General features: G+C 42.1%; 1 protein-coding gene across 11 annotated transcripts in view; it reads right to left on the reverse strand.

Annotated features, from left to right (window-relative positions):
- Positions 1–25,384, reverse strand: part of FGGY (FGGY carbohydrate kinase domain containing) — a 418,604-nt gene that overhangs the window by 336,039 nt on the left and 57,181 nt on the right. For 10 of the 11 annotated variants that reach the window (XM_089921904.1, XM_089921896.1, XM_022575812.2 and 7 more), the window contains one exon: positions 16,125–16,213. The exons of the other annotated variant lie outside the window; for it this stretch is intronic. In XM_089921904.1, coding sequence (XP_089778030.1) covers positions 16,125–16,213 — 89 coding nt within the window. The remainder of the gene's footprint in view (positions 1–16,124; positions 16,214–25,384) is intronic. 11 annotated transcript variants of the gene reach the window in all.

Below are 25,384 nucleotides of genomic sequence, written 5' to 3' on the forward strand. Positions count from 1 at the left end.
CCCCCCAAACGTCTCTGCACCTAATATGCGTCCTATACTCTCCAAATAATTTCAACGAAGGCCAGATCTTAGGGCCGGAGGGAGGTGATCAATTCATTACAGATCGAACAAGAGGTGGAGACAAGTGCAGTGTGAGAGGAACTAGGGTCTTCATCCTTTCTCCCCTGCTAGAAAGATGGGCCACAGAAAGGGGCACCACTTTGGAGCCATGCAAACCTAGGTTCAAATCCAGCCTCTCTGCTCCTTAGTGGCTGTGTGATCTTGAATGTGTTCCTTGATCTCTCTGAGTCGCAGTTTCCTCATCTGTAAAAAGGACATACTGTAATGACACGAAAAGAAACACTTTTTCCAATCCCTCCCAAATTTCTCTGCACCTAATGTGCGTCATACACACTACAAAGGTGAATAAACTGTGGTTTCTTCATCCAAAGGGTTCCGAAGCTAGTACAAGAAAAACATGTGCCGAGAAATAATTACAGTACAACGAGAGAAGTGCTAGAAAACTAGAGGACCAATGAAGAGGGAGTGTCTAACCGCCCCGGGGAGTCTGTAGGGCTTCACAAACAACAGGACATTGAAGATGGATTCTGAAGGATGAGCAACAGCTCAGCAAGGAGAAAAGCAGGCAGATGGTGTTCTAGAGAGAGGAACAGTATGTGCAAAGAAGACAGGAAAAGGCCCAGGGACTGGGCAAGACGTCTGACAGGGCTGGAATCTTGGTGTGTGATGAAGAGTGGCTGGAGATGAAGACAGCTCCTGTCTCAGCTCTGTGAACACATCACCAGTTTTCCACATAATGAAATTTATTTGAAGCCATTTGGATGATGGTCAAAGATGATAAGGAAATCAATGCATAAAGGGATAGTCTGTGGGCTTTTTAATGTAAGTCTGAAGCTGTCCTTGCACTATCCCCCTCAGAAGGTCAATGTTTTAATGGCAGACATGGGTATTCAGCTCCATCTATGTGGGTCTCATATACCAGTAACAAATAACAATCACAGCACCAGGGGAAGCTGACATCTGTTGAATCCTAAGCACGCTGTCCTACAAGCTTTATACACGTGAATGCTTACAATCTCTACAGCAAGCCCACAGGGTACAAATAGGAAAATGAAGTGCAGAAAAGGTAAGAAGCTTGCTCCAGGTCACACAATGAGTCCCAGGGCTGGCATGTTACCCCAGAGCCCAAACTCAGTGGCTACCTTGAGTTTACATTCCTTCTTCTGTGAAGGGTGCTCTCACACCACTTCCAGGGCAAATCCACATCTTGAAGGGCCTGAAGCTTTTATATGGGGGAACTCGTAAAGAAAGGAATACAAAATTATGAATACAAGATCACGTACAGTAATGAATATTTACAATAAGAAAAAAATTAAAACAAATACCTGGAGCCTTGGGGATTTAGGTTCCCTTTTCCTGAGATCAGAAATGCCTACGTAGAAATGCTTCCTGACTGCAACCCCTCTCCACCCGGAACATTCTATGCCTCCCAACAACTACCTGCACTCACAGGGCCATGCGAGCAAGGGTCCCTGAAGCTTAAGCTTCAGTGCGTTCACTTCCTGGGAAGCCCACCTCCACCACCGCCTCAAAGTCTCTTAAACTTTCCCAAACCCTTTAGACAAAGGTCAGATGTTAGGGCCAGAAGGAGGTGATCAGTTCACTACAGACCAAACAAGAGGAGGAGACAAGTGCAGTGTGAAAGGCACTAGGGTTCCCATCCTTGCTCCCCTGATAGAAGGATGGGCCATTGCAAGGGGCACTGCTTTGGAGCCATGCAAACCTAGGTTCAACCAGCCTCTGCTCCTCAGGAGCTGTGTGATCTTGAACATGTTCATTGACCTCCCTGAGTCTTGGCTTCCTCATCTATAAAAATGATACACTGTAAGAATCAAATAGGATAACTTGCATATTGCCCAGGAATGTCAGCTCCCTTCCTCCGGGTAAGCCTTTCCTGGACTTTCTCCTCCTTTGTGTCCCTTACCCCACCCCAATTTCTGAGGTGGGTAGGTCAGTCCCTTCTCTGTACTCCCAGCATATTCTGTAGAGACCTCCGCTTGAGCACATGATTCTCTTAGTAATTCAGCAAGTACTCCCTGGATACAAAGATGAACACGGACATGCTACCATCTTCAAGAAGCTCACGTCTAGTGGAGAACCACAGGTCAGGGAGCCTTTCTCGGGCTGGGGCCGTGCCTCATTCCACTGGAAACCCTTGGACATGGAGCAGGTCAGACCCAACTCTCAGCCAGTGCCTGTGCCAGCCTCACTCGCCTGAGCCCCTCGCTCAGCTCCGCTCTCATCAGGCCCCAGTGACGCTGCTGGTCTGCACATCCATCGCATGGCTAGATCAATGAAGTTTAGTTTGCAGGGCACTGGGCCCACTGTTGGCTCTCACCTCAAGAACAAAGAAGAATACTGGCCCTTCCAAGGCAAAACAAAGGCCAACTTCTCCCCCATGGATCCCTTTTCCTTTATGGGCAACAGTATGCAGACCCCTGGTCCTCCACTGAACTACATTTAAAATAGCTTTTGTGAAGGACAGACACGGCGGCCATTTTCGTGTATGTGCGTGCCCGCAGCAATGAACTGATTGTAATGCGAACAATGCGCACTTCTTCCCACTTCTGACAGAATAGATGACATTGTGTCGTGGGCTGGGGAGGGGGTGGGGGCCCAGTGAAAGCAACCAAGCTGTAAGGTTTATGACACAAAATTCTGACAAAAAGCATTCTGAAGCCTCTTTCCCATCATCAAAAAACCACACTGGGCAAGATCAGAGCTTAACAGCCAACCAAAAAAACACATTCAATTCCTGAGATCATTTTCCTGAAATAGAAAACTACATATGTTTCTCAAATTTCACATCAAGCCACTGCAGAGGCCAGACTGCAGGGCCGAATTGGGCCAAAGTAAGTAAGAGAGAGAGACAGACAGACAGACAGACAGACAGACAGAGAGGGAGAGAGAGGGAGAGGGAGGGAGGGAGGGAGAGAGGAAGCGGAGGAGGGGAGGGGGAGGGGGAGGGGCTGGGAAAGGGAGTAAAGAGAAGAAAATGAACCCATTCTTCCACATCACCACATTTCTCTAGCACAATCTAAACTTACAAACACCCCCAGTTTCACAGAACTTGTAGTTAGGGTTGCTTATCGGGCAGTCTTTACTTTGTCAAATTAAGACACATTGCCTTGGATTAGCAAGACTCCTTAAATTCAAAATGACTTCATGGTTGGCTCAGAGTTCAGTGTCTCTAGGGCCAGCCGCCAGGAACATATCCACTGCGGGCCTCCCCACCCCCTCCATACTGACCTGCCTGACTTTTCCATGGAGACCGCAGAGCAAAAGCCCAGGCAGACAGGCTGTCAGTGCTAATTAAAAGTCCAAACACCTCTTCAGAAACTATCTCCAGCTCAATATTTATACAGAATATAAGACTCCTAACAGGCAGAGCTGGAGAAGGGAGCAGGAGGTTGAGGGCAGAAATAGGCTTGAATGGCATTTGGAACCCATTAATTTTTAAAAGACAGGCTGCCACTCTATACAGACCCAGAGAGGTTCAAAATGTAACGAAACCAGGAAGATGAATGAGCCGAAGATTGTTTAGAAAGCCTGCGGAGAGCACTCAGCTTTTGAAAAGAATAGTATCTGGGCAATAATGAGAGCTGACGCTTTTTATTGGTGAATGCAGTTTTTGGCACCTTCTCACAGTACAGGTTGACAATTTTTCGTATTTAACAAAAGGAAAGGTAATCTTCTAAATGACTTGGGAACAAAGGACTCCCTGACTGCAATTTCTCAATAACATTTAAGAATTCTCTTCAAAGGCCCTTGACGATAATTTAGAGAGAGGAAGGAAGAAAACAAGAAAAAAGGAAGGTATACTAAAAGATATTAAACCAACTGGAAGAGGTGAAAAAAAGAAGGAAAGAGTATAGCATTTTGACACTAAATTACATCCCCAAAGGTTGAATTTAATGTTAGACTTTTACAATACTTTTTCCAAAAAATGAGGTGTAAGAAAGAAGCCAAAGCAAGACTTTGGTCAACACCATTACCTCTCAGACTCAGAGTTTTAGTCCAGGGAGGGGCTAAATGGATCACTAGCTCAATCACCAAATCTTGCAGACAGACCAAGTGCCAGGGGCCCAAGGTTACCTGGCTGGACCACACACATCTTCCAAGCTTCAAACCACGCCACCCGCCAAGGCCTCACAGCCCTTACAGTATCATGGGTTCCAAGACTGAATACTGATACCTTTAATCAGAGTGAATGAAACTTAGAGGCTACCCAGAGTCACACAGGTACAGCATATTCAAAAGGCCCAATAACTAGGTTCACAAGAGTTCACCTACAGTGACAGCCATCCTGGATAGCAAACTAATTTAAGAGGCCACCAAGACTGAGATGTCCTGTCCATCCTGAGGGAGGCCTTCTCGGGTCAGAGAAAGGACCCCTAAACAATGTATGATGTGGGGATGTCCCCTTAAAACCTAACTCATACTTCACTTACTAGTTTCACCTTCAGGGTGAGACCCTTCTGGGAGTCTGTCATATCACCTGGAAAATGAGATCTCTATTTTTTAGCACTTTTACAGTTCCAAAACATTTTTGGCAAAGACTCTACCATCATACTATTTGTAAATGAGGAACCCCATCCCAAGATTGTTCCACTTTACCATATTAAAGAGCAAACAAAACTAAATTCTAAAAGTGATTCGAGGTCTCAGAGAAAACTGTAAAGTAAAGGAAATGCTACATAGCTGCTCAATTGGAAAATTAGCCATACTGGCCGTTACCTTTCAGGCATACAGAACTCATGTCTAGAGGTAAGCACATGAGATCTGAAAAAAAAAAAGACAGAGGAATGGATAAAAAAGATGTGGTATACACACACACAAACACACACACACACATACATACTATACTCAGCCATAAAAAAGAATGAAATAATGCCATTTATAGCAACATGGATAGACACAGAGACTGTCATACTAAGTGAAATAAGCCAGACAAGACAAATATCCTATGATATCACTTATATGTGGCATTTAAAAAAAAAAAGATCCAAATGAACTTATTTACAAAACAGAAATAGATGCACAGACATGGAAGACAAACTTATGGTTACCAAAGGGGAAAGGGGGAGGGATAAATTAGGAGGCTGGGATTAATATATACACACTACTATATATAAAATAGATAACAAACAAGAACCTACCATATAGCACAGGGAACTATACTCAATATTTCGTAATAACCTATAAGGGAAAAGAATCTGAAAAAGTATATATATATATATATGAATCACTGTGCTGTATACCTGCAACTAACACAACATTGTAAATCAACTATACTTCAATATATATATACACACATATACACATATATCTCAAACAAAAGACCTAGAGGGGCTTCCCTGGTGGCGCAGTGGTTGAGAGTCCGCCTGCTGATGCAGGGGACACGGGTTCGTGCCCCAGTCTGGGAAGATCCCACATGCCACAGAGCGGCTGGGCCCGTGAGCCATGGCCGCTGAGCCTGTGCTTCCGGAGCCTGTGCTCCGCAACGGGAGAGGCCACAAGAGTGAGAGGCCCACGTACCGAAAAAAAAAAAAAAGACCTAGAACAGTACCTGATACACAGCAGGTATTCAATACAAACTGGCTGTTATTTTTTTTTTTTTTAAGTTATGGGAACTGAGCAAATTCAGACCAGTGGCTCTTATTGAAGGGTGCACATCATAACCACCCAAGGTCACACATTTTTTACCACCTTTGTCCCAAAGGACAAATGTGGGGATTCCTAACCTTTTCCATCGAGATTTGCTTTACTGATGAAAAGTGAAAGAAGAAACCTCAACCTTCCTCAGGGTTGGACTCAACGGAGCAGATAAAGAGGGACAGTCATTGATCCCATAGTTAAGCGTTAGTGTAGGGCAGCAGCAGGACTCCCAGTCACTGGGGGTCTGTGCCTCAACTGTAGGCATGGGTGAGAAGCCATGATATGAACACTCCGTTCCCCTCCTGCCCCGACAGCCCTGGCATATTCCATTCTCTCCTGCCCTTCCTGGACTTTCAGCCTCTGAATACTGATGGCCTGTGGTCTCCTGCCATCTGCTCATTTCTTCACGCCCACAACAGCTCTGAGACCTTTGGAGACACTCTCACACCCTCTGACTCACAGAACCCTACAGGAAGGCAAGACAAAACCCAATAGGGGAGAGAAGTTGCCCAACAGGTTATTTGGTTTCTAAATGGCCCACTGTCCCCACCCCACCTGTAAGCTGTTTAACTGAATTTAGCTTCACCTTAAAACGTAAAACTAAAAAATAAAGACTGAAGGGAAAGATAAATGAAAGTAGCACTTCCTGTGTCCTACTCCGTATTGCAGACTGGTTAGAGGTCTCACCCAGGGTGCTCCATTTTCTCCACAGAACAAAGTCATGTAATTTTTGTCCCCCTTCAACCATAAAAGGAACCTGGGATTGAGAAGAAGATTAAATGACTTTCCCATGTTCACCCAGCTGATCAATGGCAGAGCAAAACTGTGAGCTAAGGAGTATTTGGCTCCAGCCCTTACAGGAATTTGAATAGTTTAAATAAATGTGTACCTACCTACTGCTAGACTAGAGAGAAGAGACCTCTTAGGTGCTCTATTAACATACATGCAAAGAATAAACGAATGAGTAAGTGAAATGAATGAAGGAAGGAAACTATGAGCTACAGTTGTTTCAAACTATATATCACCACCCCTATGACCTGTCCTGTGCTCACCCTTCTCTCTGTCACTATTATAGAAGGATTATAAATTAGTATCTGGGATAACGGCCAGTGTAACTTACTGAGAAATTACAATTTTGTGATTATCTTTTTATCTGCTCAGTATTAATTCTCGCTTTTTTTCTTTAGTAGTAAGAGAAACGCAATGCACCAACTAAAAGCCTATTTTATCCAGGCTCTAGCTGCTTGTGAGCATAAACCAATGACATGCAAGCAGAAGTATTATGCAGCTCTTCAAAGAGGGTTCTCTAAAGAAGGCTGACTCAGGTGTGTACATCCTTTTTATGCAACTCCCACCTTCCTTCTTCCTGCTATATGAAATGTGGGCTGAGAAACAGAGACTCCATAAGCCATTTTGGACCATGAGGTATCTTTGAGAATGGAAGTCAGGGCTGAAGATAATGAAGTAAAAATGCCAAAACAGTTAATGTCCTTGATGAGTTTGTGGGACTGTCATAGTAGCCCAAAACTCTATACATCTGTATTTACTTACAGAAGAGAATGAACGCCTGTTTGTTCAAACCACTATGATTTTTAATTTTCTATTTTTTCTATTACTCATCAGTGAAGAGATAAGGATAATTTTTCTTCTGTAGAGAGTGAGAGCACTCTTCTTTCCCCAAAATAAGGGTAAAGGCAATCTAATACTTACAGGCCATTTCTCAGCACTATTAAAGATGCCAAAAAATAAGCTGACGCGAGAGGATGACTGAATCATTCTTCCTAGAACCTAGAAGAGCGGTTTTATACCATTGTTCTGAGAAATCATCCTTCAACACAACCATAAAACAATGCATATCAAAGAGTTTTAGCATCAATCATATCAGAAATAACTGTTATTTTTTCTCCAGAACTCTTTAATTTTATGACACTACCTTCAGAATCTTTGTCAAGTTTCAACCAAGTTCTGGCCAAAAAATGTTACCTCTAGGATGACCTAAATTCAATCAATTTTACTTTCATTCAATAGATTTCTAACAAAAAATCAAGTCGTTAACCACAGTGAGAATCCACTTTACAGTTATGAGGGTGACTATAATTAAAAAAAAAAAAAAAAAAAAAAAAACAGGAAAATAAAAACAGGTGAAACTGTAGAGAAATTAGAATCCTCATACATTGCTGGTGGGAATGTTAAATGATGCAATTGCCATGGAAAAGTTCAGTGGGTGGGTCCTCAGAAAGCTAAACATAGGATTACCATGTGACCCAGCAATTCAGCTCCCAGATATATACCCACAAGAATTGAAAGCAGAGACTCAAACAGATACTTATGCGTCAATATTCACAGCAGCATTATTCATAATAGCCAAGAGGAAGAAACAACCCAATTATCCATCATGGGTCCACCAACAGATGAATGGAAAAGCAAAATGTAGCATATGCATACAATGGAATATCATTCAGCCGTAAAAAAGGAAGGAAATTCTTACACGTTACAACATGGATGAATCTTGAAAGCATTATGCTAAGTGAAATAAGCCAGACATATAAGATCCTACTTATATAAGGTATCTAGAATGGGCAAATTCATAGAGACGGAAAGTAGATTAGAGGTTAATGGGGCAGGGGAAGGCAGGAACAGGGAGTTGTTACTTAATGGTTACAGAGTTTGTGTTTGGGGTAACAAGTTTTGGAAATAGGTAGTGGTAATAGCTGTTCAACACCATGAATGTAATTGATGCCACTGAATTGGACACTTAAAATGGTAAATTTTATGCTATAGATATTTTACTAAAATTCATAAAAATGTAATCTATCAAAAGCACTGAACTATACTTTAAATGAGTGACTTGTATAGTATGTGAATTCTCTCTCAATAAAGCTTTTCTTTTTTTTTTTTAAATCAAGTCTTATCTTAGATATGCAACTGAGTGAGGTCATCAGGACGTCAAGTACTAAGGAAGGGATGTGGACTGCAGGCAGGCCACCAGAGGCAGATATTATCGTGGAAGTCTACCCCTTCTTCCTCCCGTGCTGCTGCCTCAGCCCTTAGGGAGGATGAGCCTGCTCCCTGCCCGCTCTCTCCACTAAGAGTAGCACCAGAGGAAGCGCAGCTGACTTTGCACCCCATCCCCTGACTTAATTTTCTCCAAGGGGGTAAGGGAAATCCTTCTGATTGTTGTGACACTGGAATATATTAAGCCATGTTTGAAGGGGTCACTGTGTTAAAGGTAAGGTACTAAGTCATTCCTAGAATAACATCGAGCCCACGCCTTCACTCTCCATGCCCAGGTGCAACCAGTGTGCCCTGGCTTTAGGTAAGCACACCTCAGCAGGATCTGCATTCATGTTGCTGACTCAGTTACTTGACTTGATGACATCTGGTTGGCATATCGGGCCTGCCTTCCTCCATATAAGAACACATACACCTGAACATGTAAGTGCTGGTTTAGCCTCACTTCTGAGCTGCATTATCCACCCAGTATACCAGAAGCTCTATACATTAAAGGTTAACAAGTATTTTCTAAGATAATGAGGTAGGTTTTCATTCTTCATCTAGCTAATATGCTCTGTATGTAGTCTCTATCAGTCAGAACTCCAATGGCAAGGAAAAGTGAGTGGCACTTTGAACAGTTAACAATAGGGTACCTGTTAGGAATTTAAATAATGAGGATTAATGTTAATGGTCCTAAGTGTGATAGCAGCACTGTGGTTACACAGGAGAAGGACAGTACTCTTGGGGATCACATTGCAGAATTTATGAGGAAAGAAGGTGGTATCTGCAATTCATTTATAAATGGTTCAGCAAAATAAACACATATACGCATGTCAGAGATAGAACACTTTTGAGCACAATGTAACAAAAACGTTAATTGATGAATTATAGGTCTGGGGTCCCCAACGCCCCCGGGCCACGGACCGCTACTGAGCTCCGCCTCCTGTCAGATCAGCGGCGGCATTAGATTCTCGTAGGAGCGAGAACCCTACTGTGAATTGCGCACGCGAGGGATCTAGGTTGCGTGCTCCTTATGAGAATCTAATGCCTGATGATCTGAGGTGGAGCTGAGGCGGTGATGCCAGCGCTGGGGAGCAGCTGCAAATACAGATTATCATCAGCAGAGAGGTTTGACTGCACAGAGACCATAATAAATCAACTGCTTGCAGACTCATATCAAAACCCTATCAGTGAGTGGCAAGTGAAAACAAGCTCAGGGCTCCCACTGATTCTGCATTATGGTGAGCTGTATAATTATTTCATTATATATTACAGTGTAATAATAATAGAAATAAAGTGCACAATAAACGTAATGCACTTGAATCATCCCAAAACCACCCCCTGCCAACCCCAGCCCATGGAAAAATTGTCTTCCACGAAACAGGTCTCTGATGCCAAAAAGGCTGGAGACCGCTGATGTAGGTAAAGATATGGTGTTCCATATACCATTCTTTCAACTTTTCTGTAGCTTTAAAATTTTTTCAAAAATAACACCTTGGGGAAAATAGTAAAATGAACAAACAAAAACATGAATTCTCACCAATATTTAAGAAAACACTGAAATCCAATATAAATATTAGTAGTTGACATAAATAGGCAATCAATACATGTAATACTAATAGATACAATTATTGACATTAATTGACATAAATTAATAAAACAAGTGGTTGATAAATATAAGAAAAGGTAACTGCATTTAATAACAAAAATGCACATTAAAATAAGAGATCATTTTAAGCCTAAAAACTTGGCAAAACTAACACAGACATTACACAGACATAAGATAGAATATTATACGGGTATCAAAAATATGTTTTCAGATAATACTTGATAGGGAAAATACAATAATACATAGAGTAAAAAAATAAATTGTATAAAGTAGATTTATAATTTAAAAAATGAAATACAGTAATAAGAGTCATTAAATAATGATACTATTTTTGAGATCCTGGAGATTATATTTGGAAAGTGACTATAGATCTGGATCAATAACCTGCCATAATCTTCTCCTGACAGATTAGCAAATAACCATAAGAAAAATAACAGAATAATAACATCCCTTATAAACCCCACACATAGAGAACCATGCAAATCAGGAAAATAATTGCTATTTTAAAAGGATTACAATTCTAAAGAACATAAATTCATCTCAAAGTAGAAAATAGAATATTGACTGACAACTTTCACAGAATTGTACATTGTAGTGGGGGGGAGTAATATATCATATACAAAATGTAAGGAAAAATAAACCTGAGATTCTAGAAACTCAGCCCTGTTCCCCCATATGCCATAGAAAACTCAGAAATTCTAACATATAACTTCTAAAGCAAACTAACCAAACTGTCTCTTGTGCATAAGGAACTCAGTAATCAATTTCTTTTTGTCCAAAGAAATAAAAATAAATGAATTGAGAATAGACAAATCTTCTATAGAAATAATTCAAAATAACGTATGTAGATAACTCCATCTTTAAGGAATTGAAGCATAACTCCCTACTCCTAGTGTTGGCTGTGCATGGTGATTTCCTTCCAATAATACAAGACAGAAAGTGGAAAGGAACCTGACAAACAATACCTCAGCCAGATAATTAAGATCAACATCAACAGTGATGACATGCTGCTAGTATGTACCCTTGATATGATATGACATGATGAGAATGGTACTCAATAGAAATAGGCAGTGTAGTCTTCCTCCCCAGAACATACTTCCCATGTCTCATCATGAGAAAAACGTCAGACAAATTCCATTAGAGGGACATGCTATAATATATATGACCAAGCTTCAAAACGGTCAAGGTCATCAGAAACAAAGTTGAGAAACTGTCACAGCCAAGAAGAGACTAAGGAGATATGACTAATTGTATATGGTATCCTGGATAGGATCTTGGCCATTAGGTAAAAACTAAAGAAATATGATTAAGTATGGAATTTAGCTAATAATAATATATCAACATCGGTTCATCAATTGTTGACAAATGTATCACACAAACATAAGATGTTAATAATAGGGAAAACTAGGTGTCAAGTAAATGGGAACTCTCGTACTACCTTCACAACTTTTCTGTAAATCTAAAACTAGGTTTAAAATAAAGTCTATTTGAAGCTATAACTGAATTTCAAAGGACATACTTTTAGATAATTTACAGAATATTGCCAACCCTTGATAATCTAGGAGAAATTGCTCTCAGACCACAATGTTAGAGGGAGTTCTTCTCCTGAACAGCAGTTGGGTTCTTATGTGTTCACTCAGTTAATCCTGATTATGTTCTCACCTTTTCTTTGGCCACTAGGAAGCTTGGAAACAAATCAATTAGTAATTATGATGAACCATATAGTTTCTATGAAGCTCTTGGCTTTATCTTATTCTATTAATATTTCACTCCATTGTGACTTTTTAATATTTTTATCACTGCTTTTATCTTCTATTATCAGTCACCTGATAATAGTCACCTGGTTGGGAGGACTAATGGGGTTCACATTTGTTAAAAAGTTAGCACAGATATAGAGAATGCAGTCAATAAATGATGACTATGATGATTATATAAATTATTACTTTAAAAAATAGCAATAATTATTTTCATCAATATAATGAAAAGAATGGAGCTGAATTACAAATTAATCATAGGCCAAAGTGGTGATTTTTCTCAGTGACCCAGAAAAACAAGAGTAGCTGCCATATTTTAGAAGATAAGAACAATAAATAAAGCGAGGGGGGAGGGGAAAGCAGGAGAAGAGAGAAAAACAGATAAGAGGAGGAGGAGGAAGACTTCTTACACACCGTCACTGCCAAAAACAAGTCTGAAGGCTTAAGACAAGGTGAAATCTGATCACTTTTTCAGCCATGACTCCACTAGAATAATAAAGAGAAAAAAAGAAAGGGAAAAAAAACACCCTCTAGCCTTTTTGGCACCCATTTCCCCAAAGCCTCCCAAAACAATCACAATAAGAGCCAGATAAACACCAAATCTGAACCTCTCCTTGGCCCAGAGGATGCCAAGTTCATGTTCCACTGTCCAGAGTGTTTTTTGGCATTCGTACATTCAAACTCAGACCCTCATCTTCCTGATTCTAGAAGATGGAAAGACAATGGGGATTTTTCATTAAAAGAACTGTGAATTGTTTAAATACTATGTGCTACACATTTTATCCACAGTACCTCTAACCCTGACAGGGCTGCCAGATGAGGACCTGAATTTGGGCAGGGGGTGGGGGAGGGGGAGGGTGGTAATTTACTCCAGCTTCTCACAGACAGTACATAGCAGAGACGTTGAACCCAGGTCAGTCTGACTACAAGGATTTCCCTCTTTCCGCTAGGCCAGAAGCTTAATGCAAAGACTCCCTGCCAAAATCGATACAGTAAGGAAGCTAAATAAAATAGCTAGGGCTTCCCTGGTGGTGCAGTGGTTAAGAATCCACCTGCTGATGCAGGGGACACAGGTTCAAGCCCTGGTCCGGAAAGATCCCACATGCTGCGGAGCAACTAAGCCCGTGTGCCACAACTACTGAGCCTGCACTCTAGAGCCCGCGAGCCACAACTACTGAGCCTGAGTGCCACAACTACTGAAGCCTGCATGCCTAGAGCCCGTGCTCTGCAACGAGAGAAGCCACCCAATGAGAAGCCCAAGTACCGCAACGAAGAGTAGCCCCCTCTCGCCACAACAAGAGAAAAGCCCGCGTGCAGCAACAAAGACCCAACACAGCCAAAAATAAATAAATAAATTTATAGAAAAATAAAATAGCTAATTCCTTCAAAAACTTTCTCAGCGCTGTGTTGGAAGTTCTTCTGTCACCTTACTCAGTCAGTCCATACAATAACCCCATGGAGTAAGTATTGTCATTACCCCAATTATATTTATAATTGAGAAAGCTCTGAGATTACTTGTTTCGCCTGATCATGCAAGTTGAAATAGAGAAGAAAGAATGAAGAGATTGAGGAAACAACAAAAAAGAAAGACAGATGTAAGAGAGAAGTGTGCCTGGGAGAGGGCAACAACCTTTACAAGAGGAACTTGGTGCCTGGTGCCCAAGGTCCACAGGCTCAGCTCTCCAGGAGAGCAAAGCTGGAAGGGAGGCCTCTGAAGGTGCTGGCGAGTATGGACAAGGGGCGGGGAGGGGACTGCAAATACACGCTAAAGAAAGTAGAATGAGTCATGAGTGTCTCAGCCAATAAAAAATGGCAGGGATGACTGGACAGTCAATAAATCATTTCTGAGCACTAAACTTTCTGCTTCCTCAGGATTTCAGATTGTCACAGGTGGGCAATGGAAGCCCCCAAGCATGTTCTGATAGGCCAACGAGAAGCTGTCCATCTTTAAATTTACCAAATCCATCCGACCTTTCAAAATACGTCCAATCCTTCACAGGTATGGACCACCTTACATATCACTTTCATGTATACTCTGTTAGGCAATGTTGTCCCAACTTACCGGACCATATAACCACCTGGGGCACTTGTTAATCACACAAATTCCCAGGTATCCCATAGGGATTCTGATTCAGAAGGCTTGAAACTGGAAGCCCTGAGGATCTGGGCTTTGAATAAATGATTCGGCTGATTCCTATAATCAGGCTAGTTTGGTATCACGATCCCCATTTTATAGATAAGGAAAGTGAGATTCAAAGAAGGTAAGGCCACTCCCAAGGTCACCAAACTCTTGCATGGCAGAACTGAGGATAAGTCATGTTGTAACTCCACAGTGGATAAGCAAAGCAATGCATTTAAATCTATCTGAGCCAGAGCTAGCTTCAAAACCCTGGCTTCTTGGTGTCTTAATATGGCATTAGACACTTGGAAATGGGGGTGTGGACTATCTAGCACTATCAGAAAAACAGGGAGGACATCAGTGAATTGGATTGATTAACATCCAAGGAAAAAGAGAAGGAAAATCAAGGTCCTCCTCCATCTGTAGTTCTGCTTTTGAGTTCTCAAGGCTTGTGGGGGCCAATGGATTGTTACCGATACCCACACTATTAGCACTGTTTTGACTCCTAGGTCCATTTGGCTGAAATAATCAAAACATTTCCTTCACTACTGCATAAAGATAGGGAAAAAAACTAGAGAAAGGTCCTGCCAGAAATAACTCTGGACAACTAATATCACACCAAAAGAGGAATGTCCAGATGAGATCTTCACCCAAACAACCCCCTCCCCATTGATGATAACAATATAATGGTGACTAATTGCACCTTCTGGGTTAAAGTTCAGACCACTCCTCCAGAGCCCTCTCCCCAGAGAGGGATGAGTACCTGAGGTTTACTGAGGCCATTTTAATATGCACGTGAATCCCCTCCACCCTAGCATTTCATTAGTGGGAGGGGAGAATAATCAACAAGATGAATGATGTGCTTGTGAAATACATCTTCTACTATCTCCTTTCTGGAAGCCCCTGCTGCCAAATGAACTATCACACTCTCATCAACTCTCTACAAGGAAAATCCAAATCATACAAAACGAGATAGACAGAAAGAGCACAGGGAAAATGGTACTCCCATTCCCAGCTTCTCATGAGTTTAAATAAAAGGGAAAATAGGGAGGATTTAGCGCTCTCTAAAAGAGATGACTTTAACATATACCTAAATATACACATACTCATGCAGGTTTTTCGGTCCTCTGGGAAATGATCCCCTTTCTCATATGCAATTCTAAATCATTTCCAAGATAAGAAGACCCCTCCCTGCCCTACTGCCCCCTCCCCTCGTGCATCCCCTGAAATCTGAGGTCAAGATGACAACAGGTTTGCATGCTTTGAGAGTACATGTCCAATCTGTCCATATATATGCACATCTGTGCACACATCCATTGTAGCAGCCACAGTCACACTCCATGAGTATTTTTAAAATTGTCTCTGATGTGTAGCACATAACTTATTTATAATATTTGTAATTTCTTGAGAAATACTGTTGACTTCAACATACATACTTCTACACTCTGGGATGATTCAGGTACGTTGATATAAAAAGCAAAATAGCTTCATTAACACACCCATCTAGTTAAAGTTAAAATCACCTTCCTTGAAAAACATAACTCTTGCCTTAATTTTAGGGGCCAAAAAATGTTTCTTTTATTCATCACGTAAAAAGCGCCTTTGGAAAAATAGTCACATTTCACAATGGACTATTCACGTCTCCTTTAAATGTGTCCAATTTTAATGAATGGTCTTCACCTTGGATACCCACATTCCAGGCCTCATAGGAACAATGGTGTTTGGGCATGTGCAGTGGAAGTGGAAGATGGATTCAAGATGTTTCAAGTACGCAAAATCGCATGCAGATGTACAAACAGTACATCCAGTCAAAGCGAGTTAAGAAAGCTATATATATATATATATATATATATATATATATATATACACACACACACGCACACCCGAGAATGGATGAACACAAATAAAATCCAACTCATAGTTAACATACCGTGCTGTGACACCTGTTGCCTTCCACGATAAGAAGTCTGGGAGATCAAAGAAATGTCCCGCTTTATCCCAGCAAGTCTCTCTCAAGTTCTGCCAAATTAAATACATATTAGAATCAATTATGGGCTATATTTTCTCCCCCTCTCCTCTTTCAATAATGTTTCAAAATTTTCAAAACAAAAGCATAGCCAACAATGCCCAATAAAACATCTGTTCAGGGGCTGGGAATGGTGAGTGATATAAAAGCAGTACTATACAGGAAAGAAAAATTGGCAATTATTGATCCTTCCAAAAATGACTATAATTTCCCTTTTATTCCTCTTTGCCAACCTGGAGCAGGAGGAAGTACATTCTGCAAGGGTACGCAATCCATCTTCCCAGTGAAGGGCAAGAGGGTACTCTTCAAGACACATAAAAAGATTTCAAAGCTGAACAGCTGTGAACTGGGGAGAAAAACCACACTAAGAAATTACCCGATGAAATGCAATGTGTCCTGCCATGAAAAAGTCTCCCCAGGCTGACTGGTTCCAAAGGCAACAGGAATGATAGTCCCTGTCCACAAAGAACTTCCAATCTAAGCCAGAGAGAATGGTACGGAATCAAGCTATTCTTATAACTTTTTTAAACATTTGTTCCTTCCAATTTCTTCCACACTGCCAATGTGGTCAGATTTTTTTTTCCTGCCACTGGGCTTTTTCCTTCCTCTGCCACCTCTGTCCAGAACACTCCTTCCTCACCCACCACCCTGCTGCTCTGCCCACTTTGGTTAACCCAATCCATCCTTCCCTGGGGAGGTCTTTCAGGATCTCCTCCTCAGGTGAGGTCTGGCTGTCATATAACCCATATCACCCTGCAAGTAGTTGTATAATGTCCTTCTCTTCTGCTAGACTGTAAGCTCAATGAGGTCAAGGACCTTGTCAGTTTTATGCACCATAATATCCCACAACTGTCTTTTCTCCTCCCCGGCACAGGACTGGACCCTTAGCTGTGAGGTAGAAATCACATGACTCCAGTCCCCCTGACACACTTAACTGGACTAGGGGTGGACATGTGACCTAACTGGGCCAATCAGATTCCTTCTCCCAGGAATTTAGAATCAGGATCCAAATGGAGTCATTTAACTTCTGCCTTTGAATGGAATTGGAGGTGAGATAAACTTGGAAACTGTGAAGTGGCCATTTTTTTGCCAAGGACCTGGAGAAGTAGGACTTCAAAAAGAGAAGAGCAATACAGACAGAAGCAGCAGCAAGAAAGGTTTCCTACCACCTAGGCAACTCTCCATGTCCTGGTTTCAATTATTCCCTCCCCAAGAGGCTACAACAAAAAGGAATGTATCCTAAGTACATGGGTATCTTTGGGAACCTAAAGGTAACAAGACAGAAGATCCAAAAGAGACATATTCTAGTATCTGCTAGCAGGTGACACATAGCAGACGTTTGATAAATATGCATTGAACAACTAGACAAACTGCTCAGTTTCACCTTCCAATCTCTCTCAGGTGAGAGGCGCTTCGGAGTTTACAAAGGGTTTCCACATGTGTTACCTCCTTAGAACAACACAAAAGTCCTGAGTGCTGTTCTATCTATTTTATAGACATACAACTATTCTTTATCTATATTTGGCCTCAAATTCTATGAGTTCTTCCTATTTTCTCTTCCCCTATCACCACTCTCTGAACACAGACATCCACGCACAGCAGAGAAACTGAGTATTAACCCAGGAACAGGGTCCCATTAAAACAATAATAACATCAAAAGGGCTCAGATGTAAAAGGCAGTGTTAAGCCCATTTTCTGTTGTTGGTGGTGGTTGTTTATGTTAAATTCCTAAGCATTTGGGTGAGCGCTTACATCTAGAAAGGGCTAAACTTTCCTTTGAACACCGATACGTCTTAATGTTAAACAAAGCAACACTTAAAGTTGACTAAATATGCCAAACGTAGCTCTGAACTAGCAGTATCTTTATATGCTAATAGATCAGTCAGAACATGGTAGCCTTTGAAACTATGAGTCAAGCTACTAGTATGTCTTCTGGGTAGTCCCCCAAATCTCTTTCCATGTGCTCTGTGGTTTCGGTGATCAGTTCTCAGGGAGAAAAGGCATCCTCCTTCTAAAGACTTCAGAAATCCAAGGCCAATCAGAAATAAACCACGAAACCACTGCAGCAACGATCAGTACTACCAGCCAAAGCCAAGCAGTCTTCCTCAACTCAGAAAATAACTGCTTCTGTTAGATCTTGTATACAGTCATTACAGACCTTGCAAAATGAGAGCTTTCAGCCTGTAGCCACGCAGACAGCCTCTGTGGACAACGGAACCCAGGCAGAATGTCTCAGAGACAGCATCAGGCCTCTGGCCAGAAAGAGACACATCGGGGGCAGGAGGGACAAAGCAGCCTGGCGGCGCCATATTTTCTTGAGACAACGCCGGCTTCACTGAGCAAAGCCAGAGACCCTGGCTCAAACTCTCCATGGAAGGAGTGACCAGAAATGGCATCATATAAGGAGTGCGAGGCACCCTTAGAAACGCACATGATCCTGGGGGAGAAGACAGCAGTAGTATTCCCTGCCTTCTCCACAAAAGCAAAGTCTGCAGCTTAGCCAGCAAAGGAGAGGGGGAAAGCGTTTGCCTGGATGAGAGGGATGTCTCCAGAAGCCTGATCCCTTACTTGGGGATGCTGACACTACCTATGAGGTTCCCATGGTGTTCTTAGGTTGGGCTACATGATTCACAAATGCTTAGTCATCAAATGCCAGATTGGCCAAGGGCCTATTAGCCCCCGGGGATGGATTCTTAATCCAGTTCTATGAGAAAATCTCTCCATCCCTGCCTCTCCCCAACCAGCGGAGTCCCAGCCAAGGGCCTCAATCTTACTGAATTAATTCTATCCTTGGAACCACTGGGCCTGCATCAGGCACAGCGACTGTCCTCTTAGATTCTTCCACAGCTTACAACAGTGCCCCCACGTTCCTCATCTCATTGGATTCTCAGGATGGTTCAGAGGTTGTAGGTGATACACAACAGTCTGCACGTGAAGGATGCAGAAACTGAGGTTCAGATGACAAGGCCTTAACCCAAAGCCACATGGGGCTTCCCACTCTAAAGTGAGCGTTCCTTCCTTCCCAGGCCACAGTCACCACCCTGAGGCTCCCAGATCTAGCAGAGCTGTGGGTTTTGGCCTTTTGGAAGCATCATGATGGAAGCTATTACCATTCTTTACAGAAGAAAAGCCCTCCAAAACACATTTTTTCTCATGTTTTTTGTTTGTTTGTTTGTTTTTGTGGTACGTGGGCCTCTCACTGTCGCGGCCTCTCCCATCGCAGAGCACAGGCTCCGGACGCGCAGGCTCAGCGGCCATGGCTCACGGGCCCAGCTGCTCCGCGGCATGTGGGATCTTCCCGGACCGGGGCACGAACCCATGTCCCCTGCATCGGCAGGCGGACTCTCAACCACTGCGCCACCAGGGAAGCCCTCTAATGTTTTATTAAACTTCAGAGATTTCACTTTCAATCCTGGGCAACTCACTTAACTTCTATATCCCTCATAACAACTTCCATGCACAAATGGTACACGGGCTAGAGCAAAGACAGAGCAGGTCCCCGACACAAGCCAACTTTAGGCGCATCTCATAATGTGGGTGCTGAATCCAGTTCAAACTAGGAGCTCTCTGTGCTGAAGGAGTTAAGCCTCTCCTCCAGTTACCAAGCAACTAACAAAAAGTAGTCTTTTCAAGGAAAAAAAAAAAGAAATCAGCAGTGATTGGGGTGTATGACTTGGCAATAAAGGCTTCTGCATTCCAATAACAATCCTTTGAGCTAAGCAATCCCTCAGGCTCGAAAGCCACCAAAGAGAACAAATCTCTTTTTTAATCATCTATTACTTCATAAAACCACACTCAAAGCACACACAGCTGCGGGTCTTGGCAGAGGGCGGAGGTGGAGTAGTGTATCTGAGGTTCAAGGCCAGGCAGCAGCCACCCCACCAGCCTGGGGCAGAGAGTTGGAGCTTTCTCCCTTTCCTTCTCACTGCCATGTCCAGGGAGGCAGTGAGGTCTCTGCTGGCTTCTAGATGCCAAGGGAACTTGAGGGTAAAATGAAGCAGACACTGCAATGTATGTTGGGAGACGCGAGGGTCTAGGAGCAGCATGGGAAAGTAGGGATGACCAATTAAAAAAGGATCAACTAAGTATTTAGTTACAACTTGCAGTGGGATTCTATCTGGGCTCCCTGCTGTGTGCAGTGAATGAAAGGGAAGAACAGAGCTCCCTAATTCCCTCCCAGTAAATGGTCCTGCCAGAACATCCCAAATACTCACCATGTTGTTTTCCAGCACAACGGCCCTTAAAAAAGCAAAACCTTATCCTCACTCTATATTCACGACTAAGAATTAGGGCACAGGCTGATGGCCCAGAAAGGAGAGATGTTTCAGGAAGAAACTTAATCCTCAACTTCATTCTTTTTAAAAAAAAAAAAAAAAAGGATGCTGAAAACATGGACTGGGTCATAATCCGCAAACAGAAACTTCCCAGAATGTATGAAATAACTGTGTTTCATACTCCCATCCACAGAGAAAAAGACCAAACACTGCAGATACTTTAAGTCAGACAGATATGCTGAGAGGTTTGTGCTACCAGTGACATCTTTCTAAAAACTTAAAACTTACCATGACGTTTCTTTGTTTAAAATGGTTCGACAGTTCCTTGCGGCCTAGAATCACATTTTAGCTCCTTGGCATGGCTCTCAGGACACATAACTTAGCTCCAACTTGGCCACTCTTTGTTATGACTCCTTCTTGGCTCACTGCCCATCATCCCTGTCTTCATCACTCCCCACCCTGATCTCACCTCATTTCTTTCGCTTCCCAAACGCACTGTGCTCTTTCATATCTCCCTGACTCTGTTGAGGCTGATGCTGCTACTTGGATTGACTTTCCCATCTTCTCTCATGATCAAACGTCTACCTTCGATTTTCAAATGCAGCTCAAATATCACCTTTTCAGTGAATCCCTCCATCCCTTGCTGTGTCCTTATTATATATTCACGTGCCTAAGTCCATCTCAAAATTTCAAACTCCTGGAGGGCAAAAAGCCGCTAACTTTTTTAAATGCAAAAAGTTTCAGGAGGTATAAAGAAACTTAAAGTCAAACTCTTTTAAAGTAAAATTACAGGGCTTCCCTGGTGGCACAGTGGTTGAGAGTCCACCTGCCAATGCAGGGGACACGGGTTCGTGTCCCGGTCCGGGAAGATCCCACATGCCGCGGAGAGGCTGGGCCGGTGAGCCATGGCCACTGAGCCTGCGCGTCTGGAGCCTGTGCTCCGCAACGGGAGAGGCCACAGCAGTGAGAGGCCCGCGTACCGCAAAAAAATAAATAAATAAAAATAAAGTAAAATTACAATGAAGCTGGAGAAAGATGTGTGCAAAGGAAATGGTAATTAATAAGATGATGTATGATGATAATGTAATGAGCCTGATACCAAGGTTTGGTAAGTCAGCCTCATAACTTTCTCATAATATTTTTTGTGTGGCCCTATATCTGCCTCTAATGAGTAATCACAAACAGGGTTCAGAGAAGGGAAAGGGCTTTGGGGCCTGGGTGGCCAAAAAAGACTTCATGGAGGATAGATTTGAGCTGAAGCCTAAAGGTCAAGTAGAATAAATATTTATGCTACTGCTGAGAATGACACCCAAAAAACAAAACTCTAAAACGACAAGGTAGATCACCCCCTCTAGAGAAGGTTTTGTTTAAACTGTACTGTACCTTCCCAGAATTTATTTATAAAATGAAAGAATTCTATTGTATAATTTAAATTATTTAATTTTCAAGAACTGGATACATATATGCATCTTCCCCCCACACCTCCCCTAGAGCTCTACTGTTCTACAGAAAGGTAAATTTATAATCCACACTAGAGCAGATTTTCCAACCATAAAAATGTTATCATTTGCATGAAAACGGATCGTATTCTGCAAAGCTGACTTTGCCCAGGAATGTGATACACCACATGCATTAGGAAAACAAGGCTTTGGTATGTGGGCCCTAAGAGCTTTGGAGTCAGGCAGACCTGAGTTTGATTACTGTCCTCACCACTTCCCAGCTGTGTAGCTTTAGGCAAATTAATTTCTCTAAGCCCCAGTTTCCTCAAATGCCACATTACTAGCATCTACCTCAAAGGACGTTGGGAGGGTTAAATGAAATAATGTGGAGTGCCTGATAAGTCAACGGATTTCACTCTAATTACTACTGCAGAGCTTCACGTGTTTCAAAGTGCTTTGACATGCATGATCTCATCTGACCTGTATAATTCTTTAAGGCAAAGAATAGGGGAAAGGTAAGAAATTATAAACCTCACCTTTCAGGTTAAGAAAGTAAAACCCAGAAAGGGATCACAACTGTCCCAAGGTTACACAACGCGTAAGTGGAAAGACAGACTAAAATGTAGATCTCTAATGCCCAGCCCAGTGCTAGTTCAGGGCTCTGCCTCCCTAAAGCACAATAAAATGCAGAAGGAGGAAAGAAGGATGCCATGGTAACCTAGATAACACAGTTCCTAGTGGGTGGTGCTGTCTGTGGAAGGGAGGGTTCTAAGAGAAGAGAGGGCTTTGGACTGGGTAAGGTCTTGGAACAGACATGAAATAAAGTGGGAGACTTGGACAAACAGAGAAGTGAGGAGGTCTTCCTTACCACCTCACTCTCTTGGATCCCTTCATGCCCTTCTCATCATTGCTATTCTATCTCCTTCCTGAGCTCCTTTTCCTTAGTTTCCCTTTAAATGCAGAGAGATGTTCTTGATTCATCCAAATGCTCTTCGCACTTTTCACATGCTTCCTGGACAATTTTAATTATTCCCAAGGTTCCAACCAACTACTAGTTGAGTAACATGCACGATCTCAAACTCTAAACTCTCCTGAGACACGTCTCCTGGATGCGCCACTGCACCTCTAACTCGACACGTTCATAACAGAATCTGTTATTTTCCCCAAATGTTTTCCTCCTCCTTGGTTTTCTATGTCAGGGGATCCAGTTACCCTAGGAGTCATCTTCTCCTTCTCTCTCATTGCTTACATCCAATCATCCTTCTAATTTAAACTCCCAATTAATCCATGAAGAGGTTCCCACCTCTTCACGCCCCCTGTATTAGTCAGGGTTCTCCAAAGAAATAGAACCAATAGGAGACTACATATATATCTTGTGTAATATATATATATATACACCTTATATATAAAATACATATCTTATAATATGTATATCTTATATATCCTATATATATATCTCCTTCATATATATGACATCTATGTACATTTGTATATTTCTTCATATATGTATATTTATTATCAGGATTGGTTCACATGATTATAGAAGCTGAGAAGTCCCAAGATCTGCAGTTGGCAAGCTGGAGACTCAGGGGTTCCAATCTGAGTCCAAAGGCCTGAGAACCAGGAGAACTGATGGTGTAATTTCTAGTCCAAAGGCCAACAGGCTCAAGACCCAAGAAGAGCCAAGGTTTCACTCAAGGACAGGAAAAGACCAATTTCCAGCTCAAGGCAGTCAGGTAGGAGGAGTTCCCTCTTTTTCAGCCTTTTTATTCTATTCAGGTCTTCAATTGATTAGATGGGGCTCACCCACATTAGGGAGGAGAATCTGCTTTACTCAGCTGACCAATTCAAATATTAATCTCATCCAGACACACCCTCATAGACACACTTAGAATAATGTTTGAACAAGTGTCACCCTGTGGCCCAGTCAAGTTGACACATAAAATTACCCATCACACCACATCTTCACTATCCTATTTTCAGTCCATCACATTCTATCACCTGGATTATTGCTATCCTGTCTATGGTATAGCACAAAAGTGGCCAGAATTCTCCCCAGCCCTGTATTCATGCCCTTTGCAGTATGACTCTGTAGCTCCTCGCATTAAGAGGTGAATCTAGAGAAATGCAAATCAAAACTACAATGAGGTGCCACCTCACACCAGTCAGAATGGCCATCATCAAAAACTCTACAAATAACAAAGGCTAGAGAGGGTGTGGAGAAAAGGGAACCCTCCTACACTGTTGGTGAGAATGTAAGTTGGTGCACCCACTATGGAAAACAGTATGGAGGTTCCTCAGAAAACTAAAAATAGAATTACCATATGATCCAGCAATCCCACTCCTGGGCATATATCCAGAAAAAACTATAATTCAAAAAGATACATGCACCCCTGTGTTCATAACAGCTCTATTCACAACAGCCAAGACATGGCAAGCAACCTAAATATTCATCGACAGATGAATGGATAAAGAAGATGTGGTACACATATACAATGGAATACTACTCAGCCTTAAAAAAAAGAATAAATAATGCCATTTGCAGCAACATGGATGCAACTAGAGATTATCATACTAAGTGAAGTAAGTCAGAAAGAGAAAGACAAATAACATATAATATCACTTATATGTGGAAACTAAAATACAACACAAATGAACCTATCTATAAAACAGAAACAGACTCACAGACATAGAGAACAGACTTGTGGTTGCCAAAGGGGGAGTGGGCTGAAGGAGGGCTGGAGTGGGAGTTTGGGGTTAGCGGATGCAAACTATTATATACAGAATGGATAAACAACAAGGTCCTACTGTATAGCACAAGAACTATATTCAATATCCTATGATAAACCATAATGGAAAAGAATATTAAAAAAGAATGGTGTATATATATATATATATATATATATATATATGTATGTATAACCGAATCACTTTGCTATACAGCAGAATTTAACACAACATTGTAAATCAACTATACTTCAATTAAAAAAAAAAGAGGTGAATCTGTTTCTCCACCACTTGAACTGGGGCTGGGCTTAGGACCTGGCTTGACCAATGCAATGAAGCAGAAACGCCACTGTGCTACTTCTGAACTGAGCTCTTGAAGACCTTGCTCTTGTCTTCTTGGAATGTAGAGCTGCCACATGAGGCAGCTCAGGCTGACCTGCTGGAGGATGAGAGGACACGTGGAGCAAAAACCAACCGTCCCGGCCAAGGCTCCACACATTCAAGAGAGCCGAATAGAGCTAAGATCAGGAAACCCAGCAGCCCTCCGGAGACTCCTGAACGCATTCAGCAGAGACAAGAAAATCCATTTAGCTTAGCTCATCCCTAATCAGTAACCTGCGTAATTACAAGGTAAATAAATGGTTGCTTTTTAACTCCATCAAGTGTTGAGGTGGCCTGTCACTACCCTAACTGATACAGTCTCTTTCAAATTTTAACCCCCTCA

This window comes from Delphinapterus leucas, chromosome 1 (genome assembly GCF_059928025.1).
Source record: "Delphinapterus leucas isolate spDelLeu-1000000601 "Yukka" chromosome 1, BTC_Dleu_Yukka2, whole genome shotgun sequence".
NCBI classification, from domain to species: Eukaryota; Metazoa; Chordata; class Mammalia; order Artiodactyla; family Monodontidae; genus Delphinapterus; species Delphinapterus leucas.